Raw genomic sequence first — 27,920 nt, 5'->3', positions numbered from 1 at the left:
CCTTTGATAAATTAGGAGCTCGGTACAATGATCCCGTTGTCCTGACACTGCAACTGGTCAAGAGCTTCCAAAACTGACAGAAGGTCCCTCTACTCTTTGTCATTCTGGGGAGAGATGATATCAGAGCTCAGGGATGAAACATGTAGAAGTTGCCTCTTTCCATTTTATCTAGAACAATATGAATTCCTGACTCTAGAAACCAGGCTCTTCAGATCAACGTAATTTTTTTATTTTTATTTTTATTTGACAGGGTCTCACTCTGTTGCACAGGCTGGAGTGCAGTGGCGCAATCTTGGCTCACTGCAACCTCTGCCTCCCAGGTTTGAGCTATTCTCCTGCCTCAGCCTCCCAAGTAGCTGGTATTACAGGCGCCCACCACCATGCCTGGCCAATTTGTTGTTGTTGTTGTTAATTTTGGTAGAGATGGGGTTTCACCATGTTGCCCAGGCTGGTCTTGAACTCCTGAGCTCAAGCAATCTGCCCGCCTTGGTCTCCCAAAGTGCTGGGATTATAGGTGGAAGCCACTGTGCCTAGTAAGATCAATGTAATTTTTGAAGGGTGGACAGATGGTGGCATGAGGCAGCTTGGAATCTTGCAGTGAGCACTGGAGTCAGTCAGGGGACCTCGGGGGGCCTTGAATACGTCACTCTGCCCTGCCTCGGTTTCCTCGTTTATAAAACCTAGGGGATAGCCTGGGACAATCTCAGAAGAGCTTTCCATATCCAGGGGTGTCTTCCTTGAGCTAGGATTTTATCTTATGCTCCCAAAGTTGCCATTAATTAAAATTTAATTAACCATCCTAGCCAGGAAATCCAAAGTGAAGGGCTGACACTTGTGATTAATTGAAACTGGCAGAAAAATAAAATGTAGGGGGAAGATGTGACAGGCACTGGCTTGCCTTTTATTGAACTGAACCTCTCTGAATTGACTTAAATCCCTAAATGCTGCTTCTCTATTTTTTATATTTCACTCAGCAGTGCTGTTAACCAGTTGCTATGTTCCATCTCAGTAGGGATTGATTTTTGGCAACAGAGGAAAAGAATTTACTGAAAGGTTCCTTACACTTTCTATGAAGTAGGGGTTGCAGACTGGTGGCCCATGGGGAGACATGTTTAGCTACCCAGGATTTTACAAATTGGGAGACTTTTATAGAAAAATGTAAGTTTTTTGTTTCTTTTGAAAATGATAAGCTCTGGGCTACCATTCTCATAAGGTAAAACGAGCTAAAGCTGCACAGAAGTTCTTCCCTTTAGCTGTGCAGGAGTGCTCCAGTTTGCCACAGACCCCACCACTCCCTACTGTATCACACTCAGCCTGATCTTGTCTTTTATTACTAACACAATTTGTCTGGCCCCTATGAACACTGCCTAGACATACAGAAGAGTATCAGGGGAAAGGAAGAGTATTGTGGGAGCTGGTTGGATTCCCTCCTTCAAAGTCCTCATTTTATAGGTAGACAAACTGGGGCCCAGGATAGGAGAAAGGACTTGTCTGAGGTCACACAGTGAACCGAGTCACCATGGCTGAGCCAGGTCTCCTGGAGCCTAATTGAGTTCTCCCCCAGGCCCAGAGCGGAACGTGCTGCAGCCCAGAATTTGACCCACAGACTTGAATTCAGTTTTGCAAGAGTTCAAGCACAGCTATTAATTCTCCCCCTCCCGTCCTCCAATTTTAGTGGTGAATATCCCTGAAGGATTTTTTTTAAAGGTTTGTAGCTCCCACTGCTTTTTCTGTGCATTTCTGAAGACAGATGCACACTGTATCTCCATAGCAACTTTCTGCCATAAAAACCAAGGCTCTTCTTAAATCTAGGAGCACCCTGATGAAAGAGTAAGAAAATGGTGAAATTCTTCATGAAGGCAACTATAATCATGGGGTCAGGAAGACCAGGCTTTGGATGTTTATATGTTTAATAAACATATTGATGTTTATATGTTTAATAAACTATGTTTAATAAACAGACCCAGAATTAACTTCGGGCTCTGCCATTACCCAGCTGGGTAACCTTACATAAGTCACTTAACCTCTCTGAGCCCCCAAATTCCTCCTCTCTCACCTGGGGGTAAGAATGGTGCCCCATAGGGTTATTAAGAGGGCATAACTGGATAATATTCCTACAGAAGCGTCCTTAGCACAGAACCTAGCCCATTTACAATTATGTTGAACAGTGGCCTCTAAAATTTACATAACAGTAATGCTAAGCATTCTCACATTTTCAAAGTGTGTTTGCCTTATATTTATTTCCTGGGATTCTTCACTAAAGTTGTGAGGTAGGCAGGAAAGGGCATTATATCCATTTCATGGGTTAGGGGACAGGTTCAGCAAACACTCTAGTTGTGTGCTCTATTACCTTTATCTATCTCAATATTACTTTTTGCCATTATTATTATTATGATTATTAGGCTTGTTTATTGAGTAGATGAGTTTGGGAGGTCCTGGATTAGGAATACTTTGGGTAAAAAGAATCTGTATCTTGGTATCCTCTTAATAACTGCACATTCTAGTTTGTAGAAAATCTTGTCTGTTGAATCACTCACTTTGTCTTTTCTTTTTCTTAGAGACAGGATCTCACTCTCTTGCCCAGGTGGGAGGCTGGAGTGCAGTGGTGGGATCATAGCTCACTGCAGCCTCCAATTCCTGGGCTTAAATGATCCTCTCACTTCAGTCTCCCGAATACCTGGGACTACAGGCGCACACCACTATGCCCAGCTAATTTTTAATTTTTTTGTCAAGACAGGGTCTTGCTATGTTGCTCAGGCTGGTCTCAAACTCCTGGGCTCAAGCGATCCTCCTGCCTTGGCCTCCCAATCATTTGGGATTACAAGCATGAGCTAGTGTGCCTGGCTTTTATTTTCTGACTGGGTTAAAGGGTGGGGGCAGGGGGCGGGGGCAGGGAGGAAGCGAGGGAGGGAGGGAGAAGGAGAAAGAAATGACTGTTATTGATTTAGAAGATAGAATGAGGTGAGTCCATTTCCTTCTGGTGACATCTTGTTAAGCAGCTGCTTAGCACCCGCTCCTGTCCCCATTACGTAGCGTCCAGCCAAAAGTCATTTCTCCTATAATCCCTAGATAACTGTTTTAATTAAAATTTACAAAAACCATCCAACAGCCTGTGGCTCTGACTTCCCTTCACTCCGAGAACCAACTAGGAAAAAAATATTCCCATCAGAGTAAAGACTGGCAAAAATACTCCTCAACACAAGCTGGGACCTAGGAGCAAAAGGGTCGAGTTGCGTGTGGTTGGTTACCTTTGGCGCTGTGATGAAATGCTCCCATTTCTGTCCCATGGACTTGTCCTTATTGATTTTTTTAATGGTGCTCTTGCTTCCACCCGGGTCCCTGAGTGAGAAACAGCTTAATGAGTTTTCCGTTTCCAGAGCCTTGGTTTATTACAAGTTCTTTTAAGAAATGCAATAAATAGAGGAGGAATGGTGGCTGGGCTCTGTTAGGATTTCCGTCCCCACTCCTGTACTTGTGAAGAAATAGGAGGGATAGTTCTCCATAGCTGGCTCTTTTGAGTGAAATCGAGGTTTGGAGAGACTTTTGCTTACTGGGTGGAGGAGGGAGGTGGTATATATTTGCATGTTTTTTGCATCTATTTGTATTTTAGACTCGGTCCTCTCCTAGAATCCTGGGCAGGTCTGCGATTACTCCTGGGGGGTGAATTGAAAAGCATGTTCATTTCTGAATCTTTGCTTTTTCTGTTGCCCAAGGGGTCCACCATCAGGGACATTTCTGAGAGACACACAGAGAATATTACTGGGTGGGATTGAGGGTGGGGCTGATGGGGGTGGATTGCACAATGAAAATCACTGATTGGAGGTTGACTGGGCAAAAGTTCTCTATGATGCTATGTGCAGCACCTTTCTGTGCCTTCTCGCTGTATCATCTCAATCACTATAACCTTGTGATGTAGTCATTGTCATCCCATTTTCAGATGAGAAAACAGACTAAGGGAGTTTAAGTCACTTACTTACAGTGAAACGAATGAAGCTAAAGCTTCAGGGCTCCTCACTTGTGTGGGTCCCTCTTCCAGGATCCTGTACCTAATTTTGTATTTTTTTTTTTCTTAAAGTGCCCTCTCCCCAGTTAAATAAGCTTCAGGCTCCACAAAATCTGGATCCTCCTCTCATGGGTTGGGAATTTTCTGGATAGGACACTGAAGCCCAGTAGGTTCTGTTGGTGACACACCCATAATCCCTTGTATGAAATCTGTGGGACCAGATGTGTTGCTAAATTAATAATTTTGGCATTTTGGAAAGGAAACATGCTGCATATACTATATGTTAACATAATCCCTCTGAGGGGGCTAAGGGGACAGCATCCTGTAACCAAATACATGAATATTTCTGCAATGAAACACATGGATATTTACACTAGGTGGGGGAAATAAAGACCAAAAGTAGCTTCAAGTCAAATTTTGCTGCCAACTTTGATTGTTTCATGTCAGATTTTGCAGCCAAATGAGTTATGAAAAACTGAGTTTTCAGAGCTTCTGGATTTTGGACTTGTGGCTATGGGGCAGTGGGTCTTTACTGATAAGAAAGCAGGGAGTCTCAACGTGTGATCTCTAAACTACCTTTACATATCCATTGATCGACTGATTGGTCTATCAATCTCTCTGTCCATATATATCTTTTCATCCATCCATCCATCCACCTATCTCTCTCTTTATCCCCTTTTTCTTTGCAGAAAGAATTTTATATCACAAGGATCCTTTTAATTATTTGTCTAGCTCTCACCTAGCAGAGAGCAGGAAACAGAGAAGACGAGCTGGGCTCATGCCTGTAATCCCAGCACTTTGGGAGGCCGAGGCAGGCGGATCAACTGAGGTGAGGAGTTTGAGACCAGCCTGGCCAACGTGGTGAAACCCTGTCTCTACTAAAAATACAAAAAAATTAGCCAGGTGTGGTGGCGCACGTCTGTAATCCCAGCTGCTCCGGAGGCTGAGGCAGCAGAATCGCTTGAACCTGGGAGGCGGAGGTTGCAGTGAGCTGAGATCGCACCATTGCACTCCAGCCTGGGGGACAAGAGTGAAACTCCGTCTCAAAAAAAAAAAAAAAAAAAAGAAAAAGAAAAAGAAAAAAAAAGAGGATGAACAGAACTGCTTTGGTTTAGAGAGACAATGACAGGGGTCTAGGCTTGTTAGGGGCTGCTGAGTGCTGGTAATTGTGGGTAGAAGGGAGGTGCTCAGATATAGAAGGCAAAAGGTGATCAAGATAAACCTAACATAAGTCTGACTTCTCATGGCATGGAGATCTGAGTAGCAGAATCAAAGCCTTTTCCCAGTCCAAATAAGGAGTTGGGGGTGTCCTGTCTTCACCAGTGGGACTTTGCTGAAGACCTACCAGCGAACAGCCACCACACAAGAAATGCACACAGACCCAAAGTGGAAGTCAGGCTGGTGAGGTGGGGTGAGAATGTGCCTCTAAGCTTTTTGTAAGACTTTATGTTTGATTACACAATAAAAAGCCCTCCGAATAATTAACAGTGAAGCTCATTTAAGTTGATTCTGCCTGCCTCTCCCCCGAGTAACCAAATTAGGGGATATTTAAAATCCAGCCAGAGGAAGGAGCAATTCTTCAGTCCTATAAACAATATTTAAACTAGCAGTGCTTTTGAAGTTTGATTTAAGGTTCACCCACTGGAAGCTTTAGTGTTTTTTTTTCACTTTGGAGCGTTTCTTTCAAGACCACAGGGCTTTTTGCATTTCCCTTTGCTAACGCACCCCCTGCTGAGCCTCCAGCCTTCTTCTTGAAGTTCAAAAGCAACCCCCTTTCCCCTTTTAAAATTAAATCTGGTCCCAGCAAAGCTTTCAAAATCTAAAATATTCAGGTCCAGTTGGGAAGATGGAAGTTTTCTACTAATGCTGACTTCCAAGATGACCTGAAATCTATTGTGACTTCAAGCAGCAGGCTAAATGAGTTCAAAATGCAGCAAGATTCCCACAGACCTTAAAAAGCTCGGAGCCCTTGCTCTTGCAAACCCATTGATAAAGAAAAGCCCTGGTTAGACAGAATCGGTCTTTCTGATGTTTCATTTTCAGTAGCGAATAACCCAAAAAGGAAGATCAATAGGGGAAGGAAGAAAAAAATAAAACCACCTAAGCTGCATCATCCTTGCATACCTTGTGGAGAAGGGCAAAGCGGGTTGGTGGTCCTTCCCCCTGGCCTGGTGGGGTAAGCATTAGTGCCATCCACCAAATAGTTCTAGGCCTTCTCTGCTCTCTGAAGGCAAGTGTAGCACTGTGACTTGCTTTGTTCAAAAATACATGAGTGAAAGTGACATGTGGGACTTTGGGTAGATGATTTAATAGCCAGTCCTGAAGTCATCAGATTCCTTTTTCTGCCTTGTTGATGGTGGAAGCTTCTATCAGTATGAGTCCCTGAGTAACTACAGAGAGTAGAGCCTCACTGTTGGACTTGAAAGGTGAGCCAAGGAACAAGCTTCTTTTGCCTTAAACTGCTGAGATTTGGGGGTTGTTCATTATGGCAGCCTAACTTACTTAGCTCACCCATTTAATATCCTTGTGATTTACTGTCTGTGTGACCTCGGGCAAGTCTCCGAGTATCAAGGCCAGAAAAGTGTTATCTTACTGGTTAAGAGTGAATTTAACAATAGGTTGGACCAGCTGTTCGAGTCCTCTGTCTTCCCCACTGCTTCCTACATGTGTGACTTGGTATAAGTAATTTAGTCTCTCTGAGCCTCACTGTTCTCACCTGTAAAATGGGGGAATAATAGCAGCTATGACAAAGGATTGCTGTGAAGATGAAAAGAAATGGGGCTTGTTAAGGGCTTCATGGGTGCTGTGTACAGAGAGCTGAATACAGTTCAGCTATTAACAACAGTAACCTTCTCTTTTCAATAGAGATTTACTGTGGCTTAGAGGAGGAGCTGATGGTGGACAACAGGGTACTAGGGCAGATCCTTGGGGGAGATGTAGCTATAACTTTCAGACCATAATTTCCCCCTGCTGAAGCTTCCTAAGGGATCCTATTTGCCCGAAATCAAGGGAATAGGGCGCTGAGCACTGTTAAATCTCTTTTAACTATATCCGCCAAGCACATTTTGTTCCAGGCAGTCACTTGAAGATGTCTATCCACAGTGGCAATTCAGAGCAATTTTCTCAAATACTTCATGCTCTCTTTCTGAACTCCCATCTGGGGTAAAACATCTGCTTCCCAGGGTGGAAAGCTGTAGGCTAGGTTAGGACGTGCTCATGTGTCCATGACGGAGGGGAAGAGCTGCTGATTCTGCACCAGGGAGGGGGCAGAGGTCAAAGCTCTGGGGACTTCCTGGACCAGGTGGTTCCATCCTACCTCCTGAGTGATGATCTGCCACATTCTCCTGCCACATTCTCCCGCTCCATAGAGATGTCCACTGGAGTACCACAGTGGAGGAGCCATGTGATTAAATCAGTGCAAAGAGGGACTTCACTCACATGTCACCGTTTGAGTGAGTCTTTCCTTGATGATCCCGTTTAAAACTCCTCTGCCCATCACTAGCACATCACCCATCAATTTCTTCATGACACTTTGCTATCTCAAAGTATCTTGATTATTGCATGTTTATCATCTGTTGCTTCCCTTACCCCCTGTAGAATGGAGGCTCCTGAGAGCCAGGGTGTTGTCTGTTTTCTTCACGGCAGTATTCCCACTACTGCCTGGTAAAGGCAGGTTTGAGGAAAATAAGATTTTCTTGGTTGTGGGGGGAGGAGTACCACAAGACAAGTGGAAACTAATTTAAATATAAACAATTTAAATTTTAAAAATGCTATTATGAGTGTTGCTCAGAATGATTGTGACAGTATTTCCTGGAAGCAAAAACTTGGAAAAGGCTTAAAGGTCTTGGAATATTGGTTAAATATGTTTCAGTACATTCGTATGCTGATAAACTCCACAGCAGAGGTTCAGATCTGGAGAGATGCTTCTTATATACTAAGGCAAACAGCAAAAATTTAGTTTCAAAACAGTATGTGCAAAATGGCACTTGAAATTATTTATAAAAGAAAATTGCAGTTTATATGTGATAACATCTCGGTAAGTTGAGTTCCTTTTGTATCCTGGGGCCTCCCAGAAAGTACCACATTGTATTAAGATCTTCTTTTCTTGGAGGCGGGGTATCAGATTATTCTCTAAATTGATTAAAGACTTTAGGATTTACCTACAGAGAAACAACCATTTGGGGGTGAAGCACCCATACTTTGCAGCAAGGTTACCTGGGTTCAAATCCTGCCTTACCTTTTGCTAGCTATGCAACTTTGAGCAAATTAATTTTCTATGCCTCAGTTTCCTTATTGGTAAGTTGGAATGAGGCTTAAATGAGGTAACACACCCAGAGCAGTGCTTGACATAGAAAGCACTCATGTGCCAGCCATTTTCATCATTAAACAGTAGATGGATTTTGATGTTTGTGTCATATTTGAGATGGAGTTTTGCTCTTGTTGCCCAGGCTGGAGTGCAATGGCGTGATCTTGGCTCACTGCAACCTCCACCTCCCAGGTTCAAGTGATTCTCTTGCCTTAGCCTTCCCAAGTAGCTGGGATTATAGGCATGCGCCACCAAGCCTGGCTAATTTTGTATTTTTAGTAGAGATGGGGTTTCTCCGTGTGGGTCAGGCTGGTCTTGAACTCCTGTCCTCAGGTGATCCACCCACCTCGGCCTCCCAAAGTGCTGGGATTACAGGCATAAGCCACTGTGCCTGGCTGATGTTTGTGTCATCTTTGAAACCTCAAAGTGTGGTTGGTTGCCTTTTACTCATATGTGTGTTTCTAAAGGAAGGATGGATTTTTTGTGCCTGGACAGCCCAGCCCTTGAATGTCTGGCGTCTCTTAAGAGTAAGGATTACAAGAGTCAGGATTATAAGAATCAGGATTGTAAACGTAGGGATTACACCCACTTGGTCTCCCCACTAAACAGTGGGCCCAGTGGTGTCTCTGTGGACAGCCTGAAGCAATAAGACGTAGACAACTGTACTGCCCCTGTGGTACCAGGGGAGAGCACAGGACTCTGCGGACTCGAGCCTGTTGGAACAACTCCTTTGAGGTGTGTGCTGTACCTGCTGGAAGGTTAGTAGTTAACTCTTCACTCCCTTCTTTGGCCGGGGGTCTGGCCTGTTTCTTTCCCACTGTAACTAGGGAAGATGGCTACAGGGGTAGGGGAGGCAGCATTAGAGCTTGTCAAATTTCCCCACACCTGATGTCTGTGACTCTGTAAAAGTCTACTCACTTCTAGGTAGGTCTTCTGGTTGGTTCTTGGAAATTTGGTCTCTAATAAGAATAAAATCAATACAGGTTCACAACCACTTAACCAATTAAAAAATCCAAAGAGTCTTTAAACCAAAACAATTTAAATAGCTTATTTGGTAGCAAAGCATGACAAAAACTGATGGGAGGCTGTTAGTGGCCTTTTTTTGACCTTTGTTATGCACTTAAGAAAAATATTCACTTATTTGTTTTCTGCAGAAATATTGTGTTTGATGACAGGTCCCTCTGGGAGTGTGATGTTCTATATGGCACATGTATCATATTTCCTTTTAAAATGCAAAACAAAACAAAACAAAAAAACCATCAGAATTCTGAAATGCAGTTGGCCCTAAGGGTTTGAATAAATACTTATGGGCATTCATGAAAAAAATCAGATCCTACTTTGCCTAAAAAGAGGCTTATATCTCTTGGAGAAACGTAATTGGCACATTCATTATTGAAGGGTTGGTTTCAATTTCTATTGTGGACCCGATCATCTTGTCAATTGAAATAAACTCTCTTGTTAGCAGTGGAATTAACAAGCATGCTGAGAAATGATAATGATAATGTGTTTAAATTGCCACATGATGAAATTGGGAAGTTGAGGAGTTTTTGTTTTTCTCAATAAAGCAGAGACTCAGATGCAACTCATAATGACACCCTAAAATCTGTCATCTGTCCATTCACCCAACCATCCACCAATCCATCCAAATATGAGATCATCCTGCAACTAACAAAGATTGTTCTTCTGCTTGCAGCACAGTAACTGCCAGTTAGTGAAATTTTGCTGCCTGTAGAAAGCCCTCATTGAGGTATCGAACCACCCCGATTTTCTTGCTATAAAATCCATAAGGGGGAGGAATTGGGTCTACAGCTGTCATTATGCCTAATCGAAATGGAGCCTCTGGGATCTACAGGTCCCCAAGGATGGATATCTCCTTTTGGAAAATGCATGGTGGATGTCAGGGCTCAGGGTTTCAGTGTCAAAATGCTTTAGTAATAGGAGATACTGGTTGCTTGATGATGGAGACTCAGAAAAGCACAGTCAGGAGAACTGGAGATTTGGTATTACCTTCTTGGGCTCATTACCTGGGTTGTTCATCTTTGCAGCTAGGTTTTGGGAGACATTGTGTAGCCTTTTTTCCCTGTTTGCATACTTGTCTGTTCACCCAGTGAACATAGATCTCACCTGTTGGTAAAATTCTGCTCAGAAGTTCCTTTCTTTCCTAGCCTTCAGTCTCAATGGTACTGATAATCATACACCTAACTTCTCTTTAAAATAGGGATTTTTACCTTTTATAGCTCTTATTTAATGAACATTCATTGCATTCCCAGATATTAGGCTAAATGCTCTATGGACTTGATTTTGCTTAATTCTTACAATAACTTCTGAGGCAGGAACACATTTAACAGATGAAGAAACAGAGGGCCAGAGATGTCAAGTGACTTGCCCAAGGTCACACAGCTATTAAGTGGCAGAGCTTTGACTCATCTGGGTTCATCTGATGCTAAACCCTTTGCTCTTAATCACTCTAATCCCTCTGGGTTTAAAAAAATGCACTTGAAGATTTGGGGAAATTCACACTGCTGCATAAGGGTGAAACGTCATAAATAGGGATTAAGTGTTGAAGAGAAGAGCTCTTTCTGCTTTCTTATAACTGAAAAGGTGTTTTCTTATACTTTATAGGGAACTTAAACTGCCCCCCAGATTCATAATTTTTAAAAATGAATCCCCAACAGTGGTGTGCTGGAGCTGGCTCATACTGGCTCACAAGAACGGATTCTGTACATCTCTTCCCAACTCCAAGTTCAGTGACATCATGTTGGTAAGATTGAAATCAGCCACGCTGGGAGTATTTACACCATGGAAATTGGCATTGTCACAAATCGTGGTTCTTCACCTCCTAGAGAACTGGTCGTTAAAACATTTACCAGCATTGTCATTGACCCTAACCTAAAATGCCCACCAGGAAGAAATGGTCAACTAGAAAAAACAAACCCCAACAAGTACTGTGACTTCCTATGTTAATCTTCCTGGAGTGCATTTTTTACCTCAGGTGGCTAGGTCTGGTTCAGATTCTGATTTTATAGAGCTGGGCATCCTCAGAGCACTGATAGAATTCTGCCACTACAAGTCATGGTAGAACATCTGCTACTCTCAATGTGACCACTGTGTCTTTTTACTGCAGTTAACAATTTTTGGTCACGTTCTGAGCACATTTCTAAAACCAACCAAAGGAAAGAAACATGGCCCTTTTTCTCTTCTCAATCCAAATTCTACATGATGTTCTTTTCTCAGTTTTGGAGAATGGGTGCCCACATGTAGGAGGCAAAATGTTGGTGGTTTGCTTAGGGAGATGAAATGCTGTCAGGAGCCCTCTGGCTCAGAGGCCTTTTTCTTAGAATGTAAGCAATCAAGTAAGGCAAAAAAAAAGATATTGCTTTTACCTAGTGATTCTCATTCCCGGAATGCAGCTTACAGAAACACTTGCAACTGGGCATAAAAGATATGTGTAAGGGATTGGGCACAGTGGCTCATGCCTGTAATCCTAGCACTTTGGGAGGCCGAGGTGGGCGGATCACGAGGTCAGGAGATCGAGAACATCCTGGCTAACATGGTGAAACCCTGTCTCCACTAAAAATACAAAAAATTAGCCGGGCATGGTGGCAGGCACCTGTAGTCCCAGCTACTCAGGAGGCTGAGGCAGGAGAATGGCGTGAACCCAGGAGGCGGAGGTTGCAGTGAGCTGAGATCGCGCCACTGTACTCCAGCCTGGGCAACAGAGCAAGACTTCATCTCAAAAACAAAAACAAAAACATAAACAAACAAACAAAAAGATATGTGTAAGGATATTCCACGCAGTACTACTTGAAATGTCAAAAATTTGGAAATGACCTCAGTGTCTGTTAATAAAGAAATGGTGTATACTCCATCCATACAATAGAGTATTCTGCTGCCGTTGAAAGAATGTGTAAACCTGTGTATACCATCATGGAAAGATGCCCATGAGTTATTGTAAAAGGGGAAAAATCATGTAGAGAACAATATGCAGATATGATCCTATTTCTGTTAAAAAATGTAACTGTATATGTTTATAAAAGGAAGGCATTAGAAAGATTTGGAAGGACATATCATAGACTTTTAAAAGGAGTTTTCTTTAAGAAGGGGATTTCAGGGAGGGAATAAAGGCTTTCATACTTTATATACTTATACATTTTTTGAAAGATTTCCATAAGCATAAATTGTATTCGCTTATTACTTGAGCAGTTTTATTTTAGAGAAAAATAAGTAGCCTGTAATCCCAGCTACTTGGGATGCTGAGGCAGGAGGATTGCTTGAGGCCATGAGCTAGACACTAGCCTGGGCAACATAGCAAGACACTATCTCTAAAAATCTTAAAAAACAATTAGCCAGGTATGATGGCAGGTGTGGTGGCATTCACCTGTAGTACTAGCTATCTGGGAGGCTGAGGCAGGAGAATTGCTTGAGCCCAGGAGTTCAAGGCTGTGGTGAGCCATGATTGTGCCACTGTACTGTAGCCTGGGCAACAGAGCAAGACCCTCATCTCTTTAAAATAAAAAAAAGAAGGCATGAAAAATGTTTTAAGACTATGGTTTTCAAAGAAATTCTGGAAGCCAAAAAGACATTTTGGAAATAAGTAGGGTGCCATGGTGGGGATAGAAGTAAGTTGGAGGGGTCCCAGGTCTCCCAGGCTCCCAAACCTCTTGCTTCATGAAGAAGTTCCATTTAGAAAAGTCTGTTTTGGCCCGGCGCGATGGCTTATGCCTGTAATCCCAGCACTTTGGGAGGCCCAGGTGGGCGGATCACGAGGTCAGGAGATCGAGACCATCCTGGCTAACACGATGAAACCCCATCTCTACTAAAAATACAAAAAATTAGCCGGGTATGGTGGTGGGCACCTGTAGTCCCAGCTACTCTGGAGGCTGAGGCAGGAGAATGACGTGAACCCGGGAGGTGGAGCTTGCAGTAAGCCGAGATCGTGCCACTGCACTCCAGCCTGGGCGACAGAGCGAGACTCCGTCTCAAAAAAAAAAAAAAAAAAAAAGTCTGTTTTACATTATAGGGGCTTCTATTTTTTAAAAAAATGAGTGTCTGCTGCTTAAAAATAATTTAAGGTTAGCTTCTCTGGGTCCTGGTGTAAGAGATGACTTGGGGGTGGAGGAGATCTAGGGGATGGGTAATAAATGTCTTCAAGAGGAAGGAGTTAATTAAGACTTAATGTTTGGCCAGGCGCGGTGGCTCATGCCTGTAATCCCAATATTTTGGGAGGCCGAGGCAGGCGGATCACGAGGTCAAGAGATTGAGACCATCCTGGACAACATGGTGAAACTCCATCTCTACTAAAAATACAAAAATTAGCTGGGCATGGTGGTGTGTGCCTGTAGTCCCAGCTACTCGGGAGGCTGAGAAAGGAGAATCGCTTGAACCCGGGAGACGGAGGTTGCAGTGAGCCGAGATTGTGTCACTGCACTCTGGCCTGGCGACAGAGCAAGACTCTGTCTAAAAACAAAGACTCAGGTTTTGGGAAGAGGAAGAGTGGATCTGCCTGGGAGGCAGGACTATGAGACGGCATGGGTTAGCACCGGGGGTGGGGAACTGTTTTATTTAACTCAGCCTGTGATTTTCATAGTGAAAATCTGATTCTGCAAGTCAGGGTTCTTTACTTTTGTTTGTCCTCTTCTTGCAAACAACCTGACTCTTCTTAAAGAACAAACGCCTTTACATGCCTGTCTGTTTTTTGTTCTGCCCTGTGTGTACAATGCTGTTCCTGCAACAGTGGCCTCCAAGGTTTTGTGTGAGCTCTCTCCTCTGGTGGGGACACCTAACGCTTCTCTTGACCTAGACAACATGTTCTGGAGCTTCTCCCTGTACAAACCCAGCTGCTCCAGGGAACCGAATACCAAATATTCCCTTGGGTCCAAGCGGAGAAGTAGCCACCAATGTATATTAAGCAACAAAAAGATCAAAACAAAACAAAACACAACCTTGAAAGAAAGGATAAAAACACAAACAAAAAGAAAAGAAAGATTAAAAGGGAGGAAAAGGAGGAGGAAAAGGAAGAAGAATAAAGAATAGTGTTAGGGAGACACAGTCCAAGAAGAGAGTTGGAGAGCAGTCGAGCTGTGGATCCAGTGATGTGCTTCCACAGCTTGCCGATTTCTGTGGTGTAAATACTCCCATGTGGCTGGCTGATTTCAAGCTACCCACGTGATGTCAGTGAATGTGGAGTTGGGAAGAGATGTGGGAAGGAGATGCACACAACCGGCTCCCACGAATCTGCATCAGCTGTCTCTAGTTCTCCACTGTTCAGATCCCACAGAGCACGTAGAAGAGCTCCTAAAACAGCCCACCCACCAAAAACAGCAAAGGGAGTAGAAGAACATACAGGAATCTCTTCCCCACTGCCAAGCCTACTGCTAGTCTAAGACAAGTTGAAGGGCTGAGGCGTACTTTGGGTTCCAGCAGGTGATCACAGGCTTCATGGTGTGGTGGGTATGGTCGATAGTCAGGGCCTCCAGAAGCCAGTGGAGAGCACAGAGCTGGCGGAAGAGGGGCTCGCTGCAAAGACACAGAGAGGGAACACAGTGGGATCCTGTTAGAACAACTTTCTTCACAAAAATAGTCCCAGAAATGGTAGTGGTACTTGCTCCCAGTGAGGGAACGGGCACCATGCTCCAGGCATGCGTATTTTGCGTATATCATCTCATTTGGCCTTAGCGATGGGCGCATGAGATATCCTTTAGCCCATTTTACAGATGAGGAATCAGAGGCTCACAGGACTTAAGGAAATTGTGCCAGGTCACCAGGCCAGTAGGTGGTAGAGCCTGTTTGAAATGAGATTATCCAATGCCAGTTACTGAGAATTTGTGTATATAGCAGGGAGAGAAACAAGGAGGGGTCCCCCAGCTGGAAGTCTTGACTCAGGCAAATGAGAGGCTTCAAGGAAATCAGCATCCTATGTATGTCCAATTGTTAATCTGATAAAAGTACAATAAATAAACTAAGAGTGTGTAAAAAGTCTGGAAACACAGGGAAACTAGTGTATTAATTGTTCTTCCCCACCCCGAGATTAAAAATTGGATGCATTGCTTTACATTTATGAGTCCTTTGCCTGAAAATGTAGCTGGGTTTTGAAGAAAAACACAAAGAGCCTATTACTTGAAAATGTTCACTAAAACACTGTTTAAAAATATGTCTCAGGCTGGGAATGATGGCGTATGCATGTAATCCCAACACTTTGAGAGCCTGAGGCGGGTGGGTTGCTTGAGCTCAGGAGTTCAAGACCAGCCTACAAAAAATACAAAAATGAGCTGGGTGTGGTGGGATGCACCTGTGATCCCTGCTACTCGGGAGGCTGGGGTAAGAGGATTGCTTGAGCCAGGGAGGTCAAGGCTGTAGTGAGCCAAGGTCATGCCACTGCATGCCAGTCTGGGTGACAGAGTGAGACTGTCTTAAACAACAACAACCACATATGTCTCACCTACATTTTCTGATTTTTTGGACACTTTGTATTAAACACCTACAAGGAGGCAGGTTTTGACGGGGGCACTCTTTATACACATTATTTAATTCTTCCAACAATCTGCTGAAGTATGAATTATTATGCACATTTTAGAGAAGGGGAAACCGAGGCTCAGAGAGGTGCAATCACTTTGCTTAAGGTCACAGAGCTTGTTGGTGACTGAGATGGTTCTCAGTACCTCATTTAAAGCTCACAACGAGGCTGGGCATGGTGGCTCACTCTTGTGATCCCAGTACTTTGGGGAGCTGAGGTGGGCGGATTACTAGGTCAGGAGTTCAAGACCAGCCTGGCCAACATGGTGAAACCCCTGTCTCTATTAAAAATAAAATTAGTTGTGTGTGGTGGCAGGCCCCTGTAATCCCAGCTACTCGGGAGGCTAAGGCAGGAGAATTGCTTGAGCCTGGGAGGCGGAGGTGGCAGTGAGCCGAGATCATGCCACTGCACTCCAGCCTGGGTGACAGAGCAAGACTTCATCTCCGAAAAAAAAAAAAAAAAACTCACAACAACCCTTTAGGTAATATACCGCTCCTCCCTCCTCTTTACAATGGGGGATGGGAGGCTCAGAGAGGGGCAATGAGTGACTTGAGGTCACACTGCTAGGATTAGTGAGAATTTGGACCAGTGTCAATTTAACTCCATGTCTGTGCTCTCACGGGCCTGGGCTCTGAGGAGGTGCTGATGAAGCTGATGCAGTGGTCACCCCAAGAGCGAGGTCAGGAGAGGGTTAACCTGCTGCCTGCCTTTTTCCTGGAAACAAGGTGGAGTCCTGGCCAGCCACCCCCCTCCCCGCAAGATTTCTCCTCTTACACTAATGGGCCAGATGCCTCCATTAAGAACCTGTGTAATTGCTCTTCTCTGAAACTGCATCCTACCCTCATCAACACTCCCCAGGGTTCCTAGGCGTGTTGTTTTCAGGGGCAGGAAGGTATCTCTACTCTCTGTTTCCAGGAAGGCACCACTTCAGAAGGTGATACCCAATCCCTGGGATCAAGTGTGGAGCTGGCCCAGGGTTATCCCGGCTAATCCCTTGAGAGGCATGCATTTGCTTAGCTTGAAGGGGAACAGCCCTGCCCTACCCCATCCCCTCACCTCCGTGTACTAGGGTGGCTGTATCCACCAGGTCTTTGGAAAACTACTGTGAGAAACTCTCTTTCCTTTCTTCCCTGGAGTCTTTTCCTTCTACAGATTATTTACTAAGCGCCTACTATTCCTTTACTTCTAATTTAAAGGACTTGTAAGCCCACAGCTTTTTCAACTTTTTTATTAAATAAAACTTTTGTTTAAGAGACAGGCTCTCATTCTGTCACCAGGCTGCAGCCTCCAACTCCTGGGCTCAAGTGATCCTCCTGCCTCAGTTTCCAGAGTAGCTGGGACTACAGACATGCATCACCATGCCCAGCTAATTTTTATTTATTTTTTTGTAGAGATGGGGTCTTCCTATGTTGCCTAGGCTAGTGTCAAACTCCTGGCCTCCAGCGGTCCTCCTGCCTTGGCCTCCCAAAGCTCTGGGATTATAGGTATGAGCTATTGCACCTGACCCCTTTTCAGTTATTGTCTCTTTCTTCTCTCATAACACCTTCTTGGGCCCTACAGGTGGCAGCATTTTGGTAGGTCTGGGCACATAGGCCATGTCCAGCATTTAGCAATAGCAGCAGCTAGCTGTGCCACATGCCTGGCACTGGGCCATGAGCACCTCACTATACCCTCCCCATAACCCTAGGAGGTTGCGAGAGGCTGGGGGAGAGGCCTATGGGTTCTTCTGTTTTGCACCTTGGAGCCCCTGCAGGCCTGGGCTTTGGGATATGTGGGGTGGGGAGGGAAATGAGCAAAGGAAGTGAATTGGTGAGATGGGGTCTGCTTGGTCACAAGGTGGTGGAGGCGATGTGGGGCATGTGAGCATCAGATTCATTTCTGCAGATGACAACAACAGATGCAAACCTGACCCTCTCCCTCTCTTGCTTAAAATCTTCAAACTTCCTAAATAATTTGTAATTGGCTGAATTGTGGACATACCAGATTCATTTGTTGAAGTTCTAAACCCTGTACCTCAGAGTGTGACTGTGTTCGGAGATGGGACCTTTAAAGAGTGGATTCACTTAAAAATGAAGCCATTATCGTGGTCCCTAATCTAATCTGACTGGTGTCCTTATAAGAGGAGGAAATTTGGACACCCAAAGAGATGCCAGGGCTTCAAGCACTGAGAAAAAGACCATGTGAGGACACAGAGAAGACAGGGAGAGAGCGATCTTCCAACCTCGACAGGTTTGGGAGAAACCAACCCTGACAGCACCTTGATCTTGGGTTTTCAGCCTCCAGAACTGTGAGGAAATACATTTCTGTTCTTTAAGCCACACAGTCTAGTAGTTTACCATGGCAGCCCCAGCAAACTAATGCACTGACACACATGAGGCCCCGTCCGCCTCTCCAGCCTGGAGTTGTCCTGTCTGTTCCTTGTGCTACCACCTGCGGCCTGGGAAAAATCCGCTCAGTCACTCAAGCTCACCATGCTCGCTCTTTGCACCATCCATGTTAAACTTCTAGCTTTGCCATCTACTGGCCCTGTGGCCTTGGCCAAATTACTTAACTTCTTTGAGCCTCAGTTTTCTTATCTGTAAAATGGTGGTAATTGCAGTACCTCTCTTAAAAGGTGAGAGTGAGGGTGAGGTGACTTAGTGACTTAGTGAGGTGCTTAGCACTGTTCCCTGCTCCTGATAAATATTCCTGCTCCTCTTCCTTGTTGACTCTTAGTGATTGGGCTTCAGCTCTCATCTCCATCCGGAAGCCTTCCTTGATTGCTGTAGGTCTGGGCTGGGCTCACTCTAAGGAGGTTCTAAAGCATCCCCATCCCTACAATGTGTCCTCCCTGTCCTCACCTTTGGGTTCCTGCTCTGCTGTAACTACCTGTTTACTTGACTTTCCAGCCCTTGAGCCTACAACCTACAGAGTCTTGTCCGCCACAGGGTGCTCTGTGCTCTGCACAGGGTCGGCTCAATAGATTTTCAGTTACTGATGGAAAATGGTGGGAATGAATTGGTTCAGATCTGATATTTTTCTGAACTGATAACTTGAGCACAGTTCTTTTTTTAAATTTTTTTTGAGACAGGGTCTCACTCTGTTGCCCAGGATGGAGTGCAGTGGCGTGATCTTGGCTCACTGCAGCCTCTGCCTCCTGGGCACAAGCGATCCTCCTACTTCAGTCTTCTGAGTAGCTGGGACTACAGGCATGTGACACCTGCCCAGATAGTTTTTGTATTTTGTAGAGATGGGGTTTTGCCATGTTGCCCAGGCTGGTCTCAAACTCCTGGGCTCAAGCGATCCACCTGCCTCAGTTTCCCAAAGTGCTGGGATTACAGACGTGAGCCATTGCACCTGTACTTGAGCACAATTCTTATACACAGAACCATTGAGATAATAAAGAGTAGCAACAAAAACAACAACAACAGAACAACAAAGTAATAGTAATGGTAAATACTTCCCATAAGAGTACTTACTCTATGCCAGACACTGTTCTAAGTGCCCAATATCCATCAACTAAGTTCATTCTTATAAAATTCTGTGAATAAGGTACTATTATAATGCCCGTTTTCAGATGAGGAAACTGAAGCATAAAGGGCCATGTGACTTGTCCAAGGTCACAAAAGACAGCAAATGGCAGAGTTGGAATGTGAGCCCAGGCAGTCTGTCTTCCGAATTCATGCTCTTAATGAAAATGTGGATGTTGTCTCTTGTTACAGGGTAGAGCCTCCCTTTTCATCAGAATAGGGTTTCATCTGATAGATCTGGTCCTTTTTCTCTGTTTATAAAAAGTGCCCTAAACCTGATGATTGCTCTTCTAATCTGCAGTGAAACAAACTTAAAAAAAAAAGTCCCCAGAAGCATGCTTGATAGAAATCGGTCTTTTCGCATAATGATCATGTGTCAGGTCATAGCATAGTATCTTGGATTTTGTCAAATTAGAAGAGAGAACATTTATTGTTTTAAATGCAGGGAATAAGAGGTGAAAATGATGAACAGGGATACACAAAGCCTGCTTCTGAAGTCCCTGAGCTCAGAACTCCGGGCGAGTGCCAGCGGTCAGCACACCTGAATAGCTCACTCTATTAAAACTGCTGTACCAACCAGAATCCCAGTGGGCATAAACATTCTGAGAAGAAAGCATTTTTTTTTCTTTTACAAGAGAAATTGGAAAATGCATTCAAAGCCATTCCAAGCACCCCGTGCTGATTGCCAAGGGCAAATCTGGACACAGGTTGCACGCATTGCACTTGCTGCCCAGTCACTCATTAAAGGCTGTGGGGCACAGCCCAGTCATCTAAGAGGGAAAAATGAGGGGCTGCTTCTCATTCCTAGAGACCACTCCCTTCCCTTTTTAAAGATAAAGGTCAGTCTCTTGTTACATGATTGAATTGATCCCTACACAGTCGATTTGGAATTATCAGCCACTTTTGGGATCGATCACACAGGGATTGAAGGGACTGACCAGGCTCTGATCTGCATTGGCTGATGCGACAACTGAAAATTCAGGAATTACCAGGCAGGGCCGGCCCTGGTGCCTTTTAGTAGACTGATTACAACAATTCCATCCCTCTCTGCTTTGCACACTTTGGGATGTGACTTTGCTGCTTCCCCCCATCAAGAAGGGAAGTCTTTCCCCATACTCCTTGTATCTAGGCTGGCCTGGTGACTTGCTTTGGCCAGTGGAATGTGGTGAGAGGGTAACTGTGTTCACTCTGAGCCTAGTTCACAGATGGAAAATGCAATAATCATCACCAGCACCATCATCATCACCGTCATTGCCCTCAAGGGGCTTTGGGTACTTAGGATCTTGTTCTTGGAACTCTTTCTGCTTGCCATGTGAACAAGTCTGAGTTTGCTTGCTGGGTATTGAGAGACATTCAGCATCTCACCCATGTCACCCTGGCCACCAACCAACCAACCAAGAGACTTGTGAATGAGGCCATTTGAGATCAGCCAACCTCCAGCTCACCCATCAGCTGGGTGTACACACATAAGCACATCCAGCCAAGATAAGCTGAGCCAGCCTGACCAGCAGAACCACCCTGCTGACATGTAGACTTAGGAGCAATACTAAATCGTTGTTTTAAGCCACTCCATGTTGAGGTGATCTGTAATACAGACATAGCTTACTAATAAAGTCATCAAATGCAGCCAGAGCCTTTGAACAGCTGAGGATAAGAAAAGGCAGCCTTCAGTGCTGGATAGGGACTACAGAAAACTACAGCCTGTGGGCCTGTCACTTTGGTTTTGTAAATAAAACTTTATTGGAACATAGCCACATCCGTTGTTGTAGTTTTCATGTTGCAACAGCAAAGTTAAGTGGTTGCAAGGGAGACCACCTGGTCAGCAAAGCCTAAAATTTTTACTGTCTGGCCCTTTAAGGAAAAGTTTGCTGACCCCTGGTCCAATACAAATATGAACGACATCCACTGTGATAATAATAATAATAATAGTAATAGCCTATGTAACAAACCTGGTATAAAGATCTGACTTAGCTGTCAGGAGATCAAGATTCCTGTTGTGAATTTGCAATTGCAAAAATATGGAACCAACCCAAATGATCATCAATCAATGAGTGGATAAAGAAGCTGTGACATATATATATATATATATATATATATATATGATGGAATACTACTCATCCATAAAAAGGAGTGAATTAATGGTATTTGCAGCAATTTGGATGAGGTCGAAGACTATTATTCTAAGTGAAGTAACTCAGGAATGGAAAACCAAACATAGTATGTTCTCACTCATAAGTAGGGCTAAGGTATGATGATGCAAAGGCATAAGAATGACACAGGGGACTTTGGGGACTCAAGGGGAAAGGGTGGGAAGGAGGTGAGGGATAAAAGACTACAAATTGGGTGCAGTGTATATGGCCCAGGTGATGGGTGCACCAAATCTCACAAATCACCACTAAAGAACTTATGTAACCAAACACCACCTGTTCCCCAATAACCTATGCAAATAAAAAATTAAAAAAAAAAAAGATTCCTGTTGTGAGACTTTTGGCAGTTTCTTCCCCCTTTCTGGGCTTTAGTTTTCCCATCTGACATTGACAGAAGATGGGTAAGAAACTCTCTCCATCACTTCATAGCTGATTTAAGTAAGCCTCAATGGCTCAGACCAAATAAATTGTGGATGGGGCTCAGGAATATGCATTCTTGGAAACATTTCCTCCCTGCTCTCCCCCACCCCCAGATGATTCAGATGCAAGTGAAAGCCCACTGGTTCTATACCAACTGGTTTCAGAAGTCTTGTCCATGGGAGAGATGGGCAGAAGTGCAAGTGTATTCAAGAGACATCATGAGAAATTGCAAGGCCTATTTTTGCAAGGAGATGCTTTAAGAACATCAAGCTTAGGCTGCTGGCTGGAATATTATAATCATAATACCAATCAAAGAGAGGTAGGGGGGCATTGGGATGGGATGGAGTGGGATAGGGCTCATTAATGACTGAAATATTAGGGAGGGATAAGGATGTGTCCAACACAATGTGATGATGATAATGGTGATGATGATGATGGTGATGATGATGGTGATGATGATGATGGTGATGATGGTGATGATGATGATGGTGATGATGATGGTGATGATGATGATGGTGGTAAGGATGATGGTGATGATGATGATGGTGTTAGTGATGGTTTTTGCATCTTCCATTCATGAATTAAGTACTCTTATTAGTGATTTTCTTTTGTTTGCCATCTTATCCTATGATTTCACTCTTGCATTCTTTTACTCTTCATGTATAGGAAACTTGGCTTGCCAAATATATTATGAACTCCTTAAAGACAAGGCTGTGGGATATATGTTCTGTGTAGCATGTGGTGATGAAAGTTTGGGCTTTGCAGTCAGACCGACCTGACTCAGCAACACACTGACCTCTGTGACCCTGAATAGGTGAGTATATGTCTCTGAGCTTCTGCTTTCCCATCTGCAGAGAGGGAATAATGATACACCTATGCAACAGGGAGGCTGAGAGGACTGAGTGAGATAATGCTACAGAGTGATGAGGAGTGGCCATTATCACTGTGAACACTGTAGGAGCCTAATAAATATTTGACAAATGAGTAGACAGAGAAGTCTGGAATCATTGTATCACAGCTCTAAATGAATCCATTGCCCTAAAGCAGTGGTTCTTAATGTGGAGTGTGTGTGTGTGTTTGTGTGTGTTTGTATGATGTGGGGTGGGGGCTCATGCACTTTTGCTCCCAGGGGACATTTGGTAATGTCTGGAGACATTTTTGGTTGTCAACACTGGTATCTAGTGGGTAGAGGCCATGGATGCAGCTAAACATCCTACAATACACAGGACAGCCTTTCACAACAAAGAATTAATTATTTCTCTCAAAATGTCAGCGGTGTCAAGGCTGAAAAACCCTGCCCTAAAGTCAAAAGCATGTATCCCTGTGCCTGAAATCTTCCAGCTGAAAAGTGCTAACTGGTGAGAAAGAAAAAGTTGGGCTTGAGATTTGGAATAGACACAAGGGGAACAAGATGTCAAGACTTTAGAAAGCAAGAGTGTCCTTTGGAAGGTTGATTAGTTCCCATTGCACCATGCAATGATGAGTTCATGCCTCGGGTCAGAAAACTGGAGGGGCTTCTCTGGGAAACAGCTCCTTGAGTCTTGGGGAAAACGTGCCCCTGAGCACAGGCTGAGATGTTCTCGCACACACTCGATGAGGGCTGTAGACAGATTTTATCAGGCTTTGCAAACTATTTGACATTAGAGCGTCTGGCTTGGCAAGAAATGAAATGACTCAGTCCCAGCTGATTTGCCACTTAGCTGTAAACCACTGTGTCTACTTTCTGTTATTTTTATATGCCAAATAGCTTTGCCAGCTCCAGGCTCCATGTCCCTTTCAAGAGGACAAAGGAACAGCTACTGACATGACAGCTCGTTGAGTCATTTCAGTTTGGCTTCAATTTATAAGCTAGCAAAGCAAATGAGCCGGAGGTGAGACTACTTACACGTGAGCCTCGGGTAGCGAGGGAGAAATGATGCAGCTGTGGATGGGAGTGAATGGGCGACGCGTGACTCTAGCTCCCAGCGTCTTCAGCTTCTCATCATCATATGTGCTGAAGGACAAGCAGACAGAGAAACAACGTGAACAATGAGCAGTAGCTTTGAACACCTTCTTCTCTTGCCACGGTCTATTTGGCAGATATGACTGGGCCCTTACTATGTATCAGGCAAATAATTTCTGCTGGAGGGATGAGGGTGTCAGATGCAGTTCCTTAACAGAGCATATAAAAGTCCCTGCCCTCGGTCGGGTGCGGTGGCTCATGCCTGTAATCCCAGCACTTTGGGAGGCCGAGGCAGGTGGATCACAAGGTCAGGAGGATCAAGACCATCCTGGCTATCACGGTGAAACTCTGTCTGTACTAAAAATACAGAAACAGCTGGGCGTGGTGGCACGTGCCTGTAGTCCCAGCTACTCGGGAGGCTGAGGCAGGAGAATCTCTTGAACCCGGGAGGCGGAGGTTGCAGTGAGCTGAGATCGTGCCATTGCACTCCAGCCTGGATGACAGAGCGAGACTCCATCTCAGAAAAAAAAAAAAAGTCCCTGACTCGTGGAGTATATAATTTGCTAGAAGAGCCAAGAGAATAAACAAGATAAATCATGCGGTATACTAGTATATTATACTAGGTTTGGAAATGTTTGCTTCAAGGGCCAGACAAGGTATACTTTCAGCTGTGTTCTGGAAACAGCAATTTAATACCATATTTAGGTATTTTTTCTTTCACCATTACAGCAGAGCAAATCATTTCCATTATAGAAAATAGGATTTTTTTTTTTGGAGGGGGGGTTGTTGTCATGCTTGAGTCATATGATATATATAGTTTGTTTGTTTGAGACAGAATCTCACTGTCACCCAGGCTGGAGTCTAGTGGCGTGATCTTGGCTCACTGCAACCTCTGCCTCCTAGGTTCAAGCAATTCTCATGCCTCAGCCTCCCGAGTAGCTGGGATTACAGGCATGTGCCACCATGCCTGGCTACTTTTTTGTATTTTAAGTAGAGATGGGGTTTTGCTATGTTGGCCAGGCTGGTCTTGAACTCCTGTCCTCAAGTGATCCACCTGCCTTGGCCTCCCAAAGTGCTGGGATTACAGGCGTGAGACATCGCACCTGGCTGTAGGGTATATATATTTTTGTCCATGGCCAAATTCAGCCCACAGACATATTTTAACTAATCCACTCTCTTTTTCTCTCTCTTTCTCTCTCTCTCTCTCTCTCTCTCTCTCTCTCTCTCTGTGTGTGTGTGTAATTGAATCAGTTGTCTGTATTTTAAAATTGGGAGATGTCACATAAAAATGACAAAACTTTGGCCTTCAAAAAATTGAAAGCTGTGGCCACTCGGGGCCTGTGTTTCTACACAAGAATGATGGGCCACAGACTGCTTTGAATGAGGTGTGTGCTTCTTCAGTTACCCCAAACACAAGCATCCCTGTTCTCACTCTCTGCCTTTCTTTCTAATTCAGGCCATCTGCCTGTTACCTGAAGGCCTTTTAGTTTCTGAGCTTCAGTGTAAGTACTTTCATTGATTGGATCATTGACAGGTTCCCTGATTCACTCATTTCTACCAATAATTATTGAACCTCTTCTCTGAACTGGGGGCTGCCAATACAGCAATGTATGAAACAGATGCAGCCTCTCCTCTTCCGAAGCTGAGTCTAGTGGGGGAGATGGGTACAACCAAACACACAGTTGTGATAAGTGTTCCAAGAGAAAGTGCTTTAATAGCTTAGAATAGTAAATTTGACTGAAATGGAAGCCAGGGAATACTGTACTTCCTTGAGGAAGTTGTGGAAATTTCAAAACATGTCCCCCAAATTCTTTGAATCTTCTCCAATCGAGAGGTAGGTGTATGTTCATTTGGCTCTGTGACCAGCTGACCTAATAGAATATGTCAGAAGTCATGTGATTCCGGGCACCAGGAACTGGCAACCTCTCCTTCCTGTGTCCTGGGATGCTCACTCAGCATTCAGCTGCCATGCTGTGGGGAAGCTGGCAGCCTGTAAGGAGGCCCACAGGGAAAGGAACCAAGCTCACGTACTGACAGCCAAATACAACTTGCCACCCATGTGAGTGAGCTGTCTTGGAAATGGGTCCTTTGAGCTGCCCCTCTGAGCCTTACTCAAATTGCAGATTTATGAGAGAAAGAAGTTCTGATTATCTTGAGTTAATAAGTTTTAGAGTGGGTGTTCATGGCAATAGTAACTGTAGCAGAAGTAAATATTGAGCTGAAATCTGAAGGTTGAATGGAAATTAACTGGGTAAATGGAGGAGGGAAAGACCTTCCAGCCAGAGGGAACAGCATGTGTAAAGACTCTGTAGAGGAGGCCATGTCATGAGTAAGAAAGTAGGAGAGTGTGGCTGGAGTAGAGGGAGTAAAAGGAGGCTATGAGCTGGGGCTGGAGAGGCAAGCCACATGCTAGACCATCCAGGGCCTTTGAACCCCTGCTCAGACTTTTGTGTTTACCCTGTGAGGAATGGCAACCATGGAGGGTGTTAGGCTGTGTGCAATTTCTATTTTGAAAAGATCACTTAGCTTGGGGCTTAGTGTGGGGAATGGGATGCAGGGGGCCAGTGGAGATGATGCTGGGACACAAGTTAGGGGTTTACCTTCCTCCTGGTAATTTGAAGATAATTCTGGAATCACAGAGCTAACAAGAATTAGGACCAGAATCTAGGTCCTCCAATGTTCCCTTCCACTGACTCTTTATTCAACCCTAGAGCTGAGAAAACCGCAAGCAAATACCTTGCTGTGACCTTTTCTTACTGGCTCAACCATGCTTCCAGTGGTTTAGGATATGTGGAAATTAACCCAGCTTTTACATCCCTAATCTCTGGTTTTATGTCTTCTCTCAACCACAATAATAAAACAAATTTTACCCATCACTTTTTTTTCCAGCTTTTCAGCTGAATCTGCAGCTGAAAAATGAGGTCACTGAGCACAGTGGGAAAGACTGCTTGCAGGCAGAAATCTTTGGGGATGTGCTTGATTTTTTTTTTTCCCTACAAAGTTTGTCAGACTTAAAATTTTTGTCTAAAAGAATGTATTCTATGGTCTTAGATCCAGAGAGGAGAAAATAATTCCTTTCGCTTTTATGATGCACAAGATCAAATACTTTGTTTAAAAATTATTTATAAATGAAACTTGTATGTTTTATACTTTTGTGATTGGAATTTTATCCATAGAAGCATTGCTGTTAGATGTGAGATGCTTTTCAGCTTTCATGGAAATTAAGATTTTTAGCCATACATTTAAGGATTTTAGGTAACTGAGGCTCAGAGAGCTCAAACTCACTTTATTACATCATAATAGGAACAATTACTGAGCATGTCTTATGCATAGACTCTAGGCTATGTATCATTTCATCTAATCCTCATAATAAGCTTGGGGGTTTGGTACCATTTATTTATGTACATGAAGAAAAGGAGACTCAGAGAGGTACAGGGATTTGTTCAAAGTTAAACAGTTGTATGGGGGAAGTCCTAACTGGTTCCAAAGCTTGTGTACTTCACCACCACTACCCTGTCTGGGTGTAGACAATCTCCTAATGCTGTTTTATAACACCCTGCCACCCGTGCATTTGATGGCTACGTTGCCATAATGACTTCCAGTTTTATTTTAATAACCAGCCTTGTATAGCTCATAGAACCTACCAGATAAGACATAACCAGACCAAAGTCTACAAGAGGAGCGATCTCATGCATATTTAAACTTATTAAACTTTAAATAAATCATGTCTCACACACTGAAACATGGATTGGAGAGGGGAGAATTGCGTTCTACGACCATGGATAAAAAACTCCATCCAAACAAGTGGAACATTACACCTGAGCCATTTAAACAGGCGCAGGCGTGTCTTTCATAGACACCCTCTTTCCCCAGTGCTTTTTGGGTTTGCCTGTCAATCTGAGCATAGCTCCTGAAAAAAGAGCCCTGAGTTCATGCCTTCTCTTTATTCCAGGGAAAGGCTGCCAGTCTGTCACTAGGAGTATCAGAATCTATGGGTGCCATTGAGTTTGGTCAGGAAGGCACAATTTGTGGGGATCCCAGGGTCTACACCAATGAGGAGTCAAAGAGGAGACCCTTTCC

General features: G+C 44.1%; 1 protein-coding gene and 1 long non-coding RNA gene across 7 annotated transcripts in view; one reads left to right on the top strand and one right to left on the bottom strand.

Moving 5' to 3' along the window:
* CCDC60 (coiled-coil domain containing 60) overlaps positions 1 to 27,920 on the bottom strand; it is a 202,559-nt gene that overhangs the window by 37,094 nt on the left and 137,545 nt on the right. For all 6 annotated transcript variants that reach the window (XM_002823844.5, XM_054528302.2, XM_054528303.2 and 3 more), the window contains 3 exons: positions 23,784 to 23,891; positions 14,718 to 14,825; positions 3,249 to 3,339 (listed from right to left, as the gene is read on the bottom strand). In XM_002823844.5, coding sequence (XP_002823890.2) covers positions 3,249 to 3,339; positions 14,718 to 14,825; positions 23,784 to 23,891 — 307 coding nt within the window. The remainder of the gene's footprint in view (positions 1 to 3,248; positions 3,340 to 14,717; positions 14,826 to 23,783; positions 23,892 to 27,920) is intronic.
* Positions 1 to 27,920, top strand: part of LOC134759535 (uncharacterized) — a 205,920-nt gene that overhangs the window by 90,953 nt on the left and 87,047 nt on the right. The window lies entirely within an intron of this gene.

Source organism: Pongo abelii, chromosome 10 (genome assembly GCF_028885655.2).
Source record: "Pongo abelii isolate AG06213 chromosome 10, NHGRI_mPonAbe1-v2.0_pri, whole genome shotgun sequence".
NCBI lineage: Eukaryota > Metazoa > Chordata > Mammalia > Primates > Hominidae > Pongo > Pongo abelii.
The sequence above is the reverse complement of the archived record's forward strand: the minus strand, read 5'-3'. Positions and strand labels throughout refer to the sequence as shown.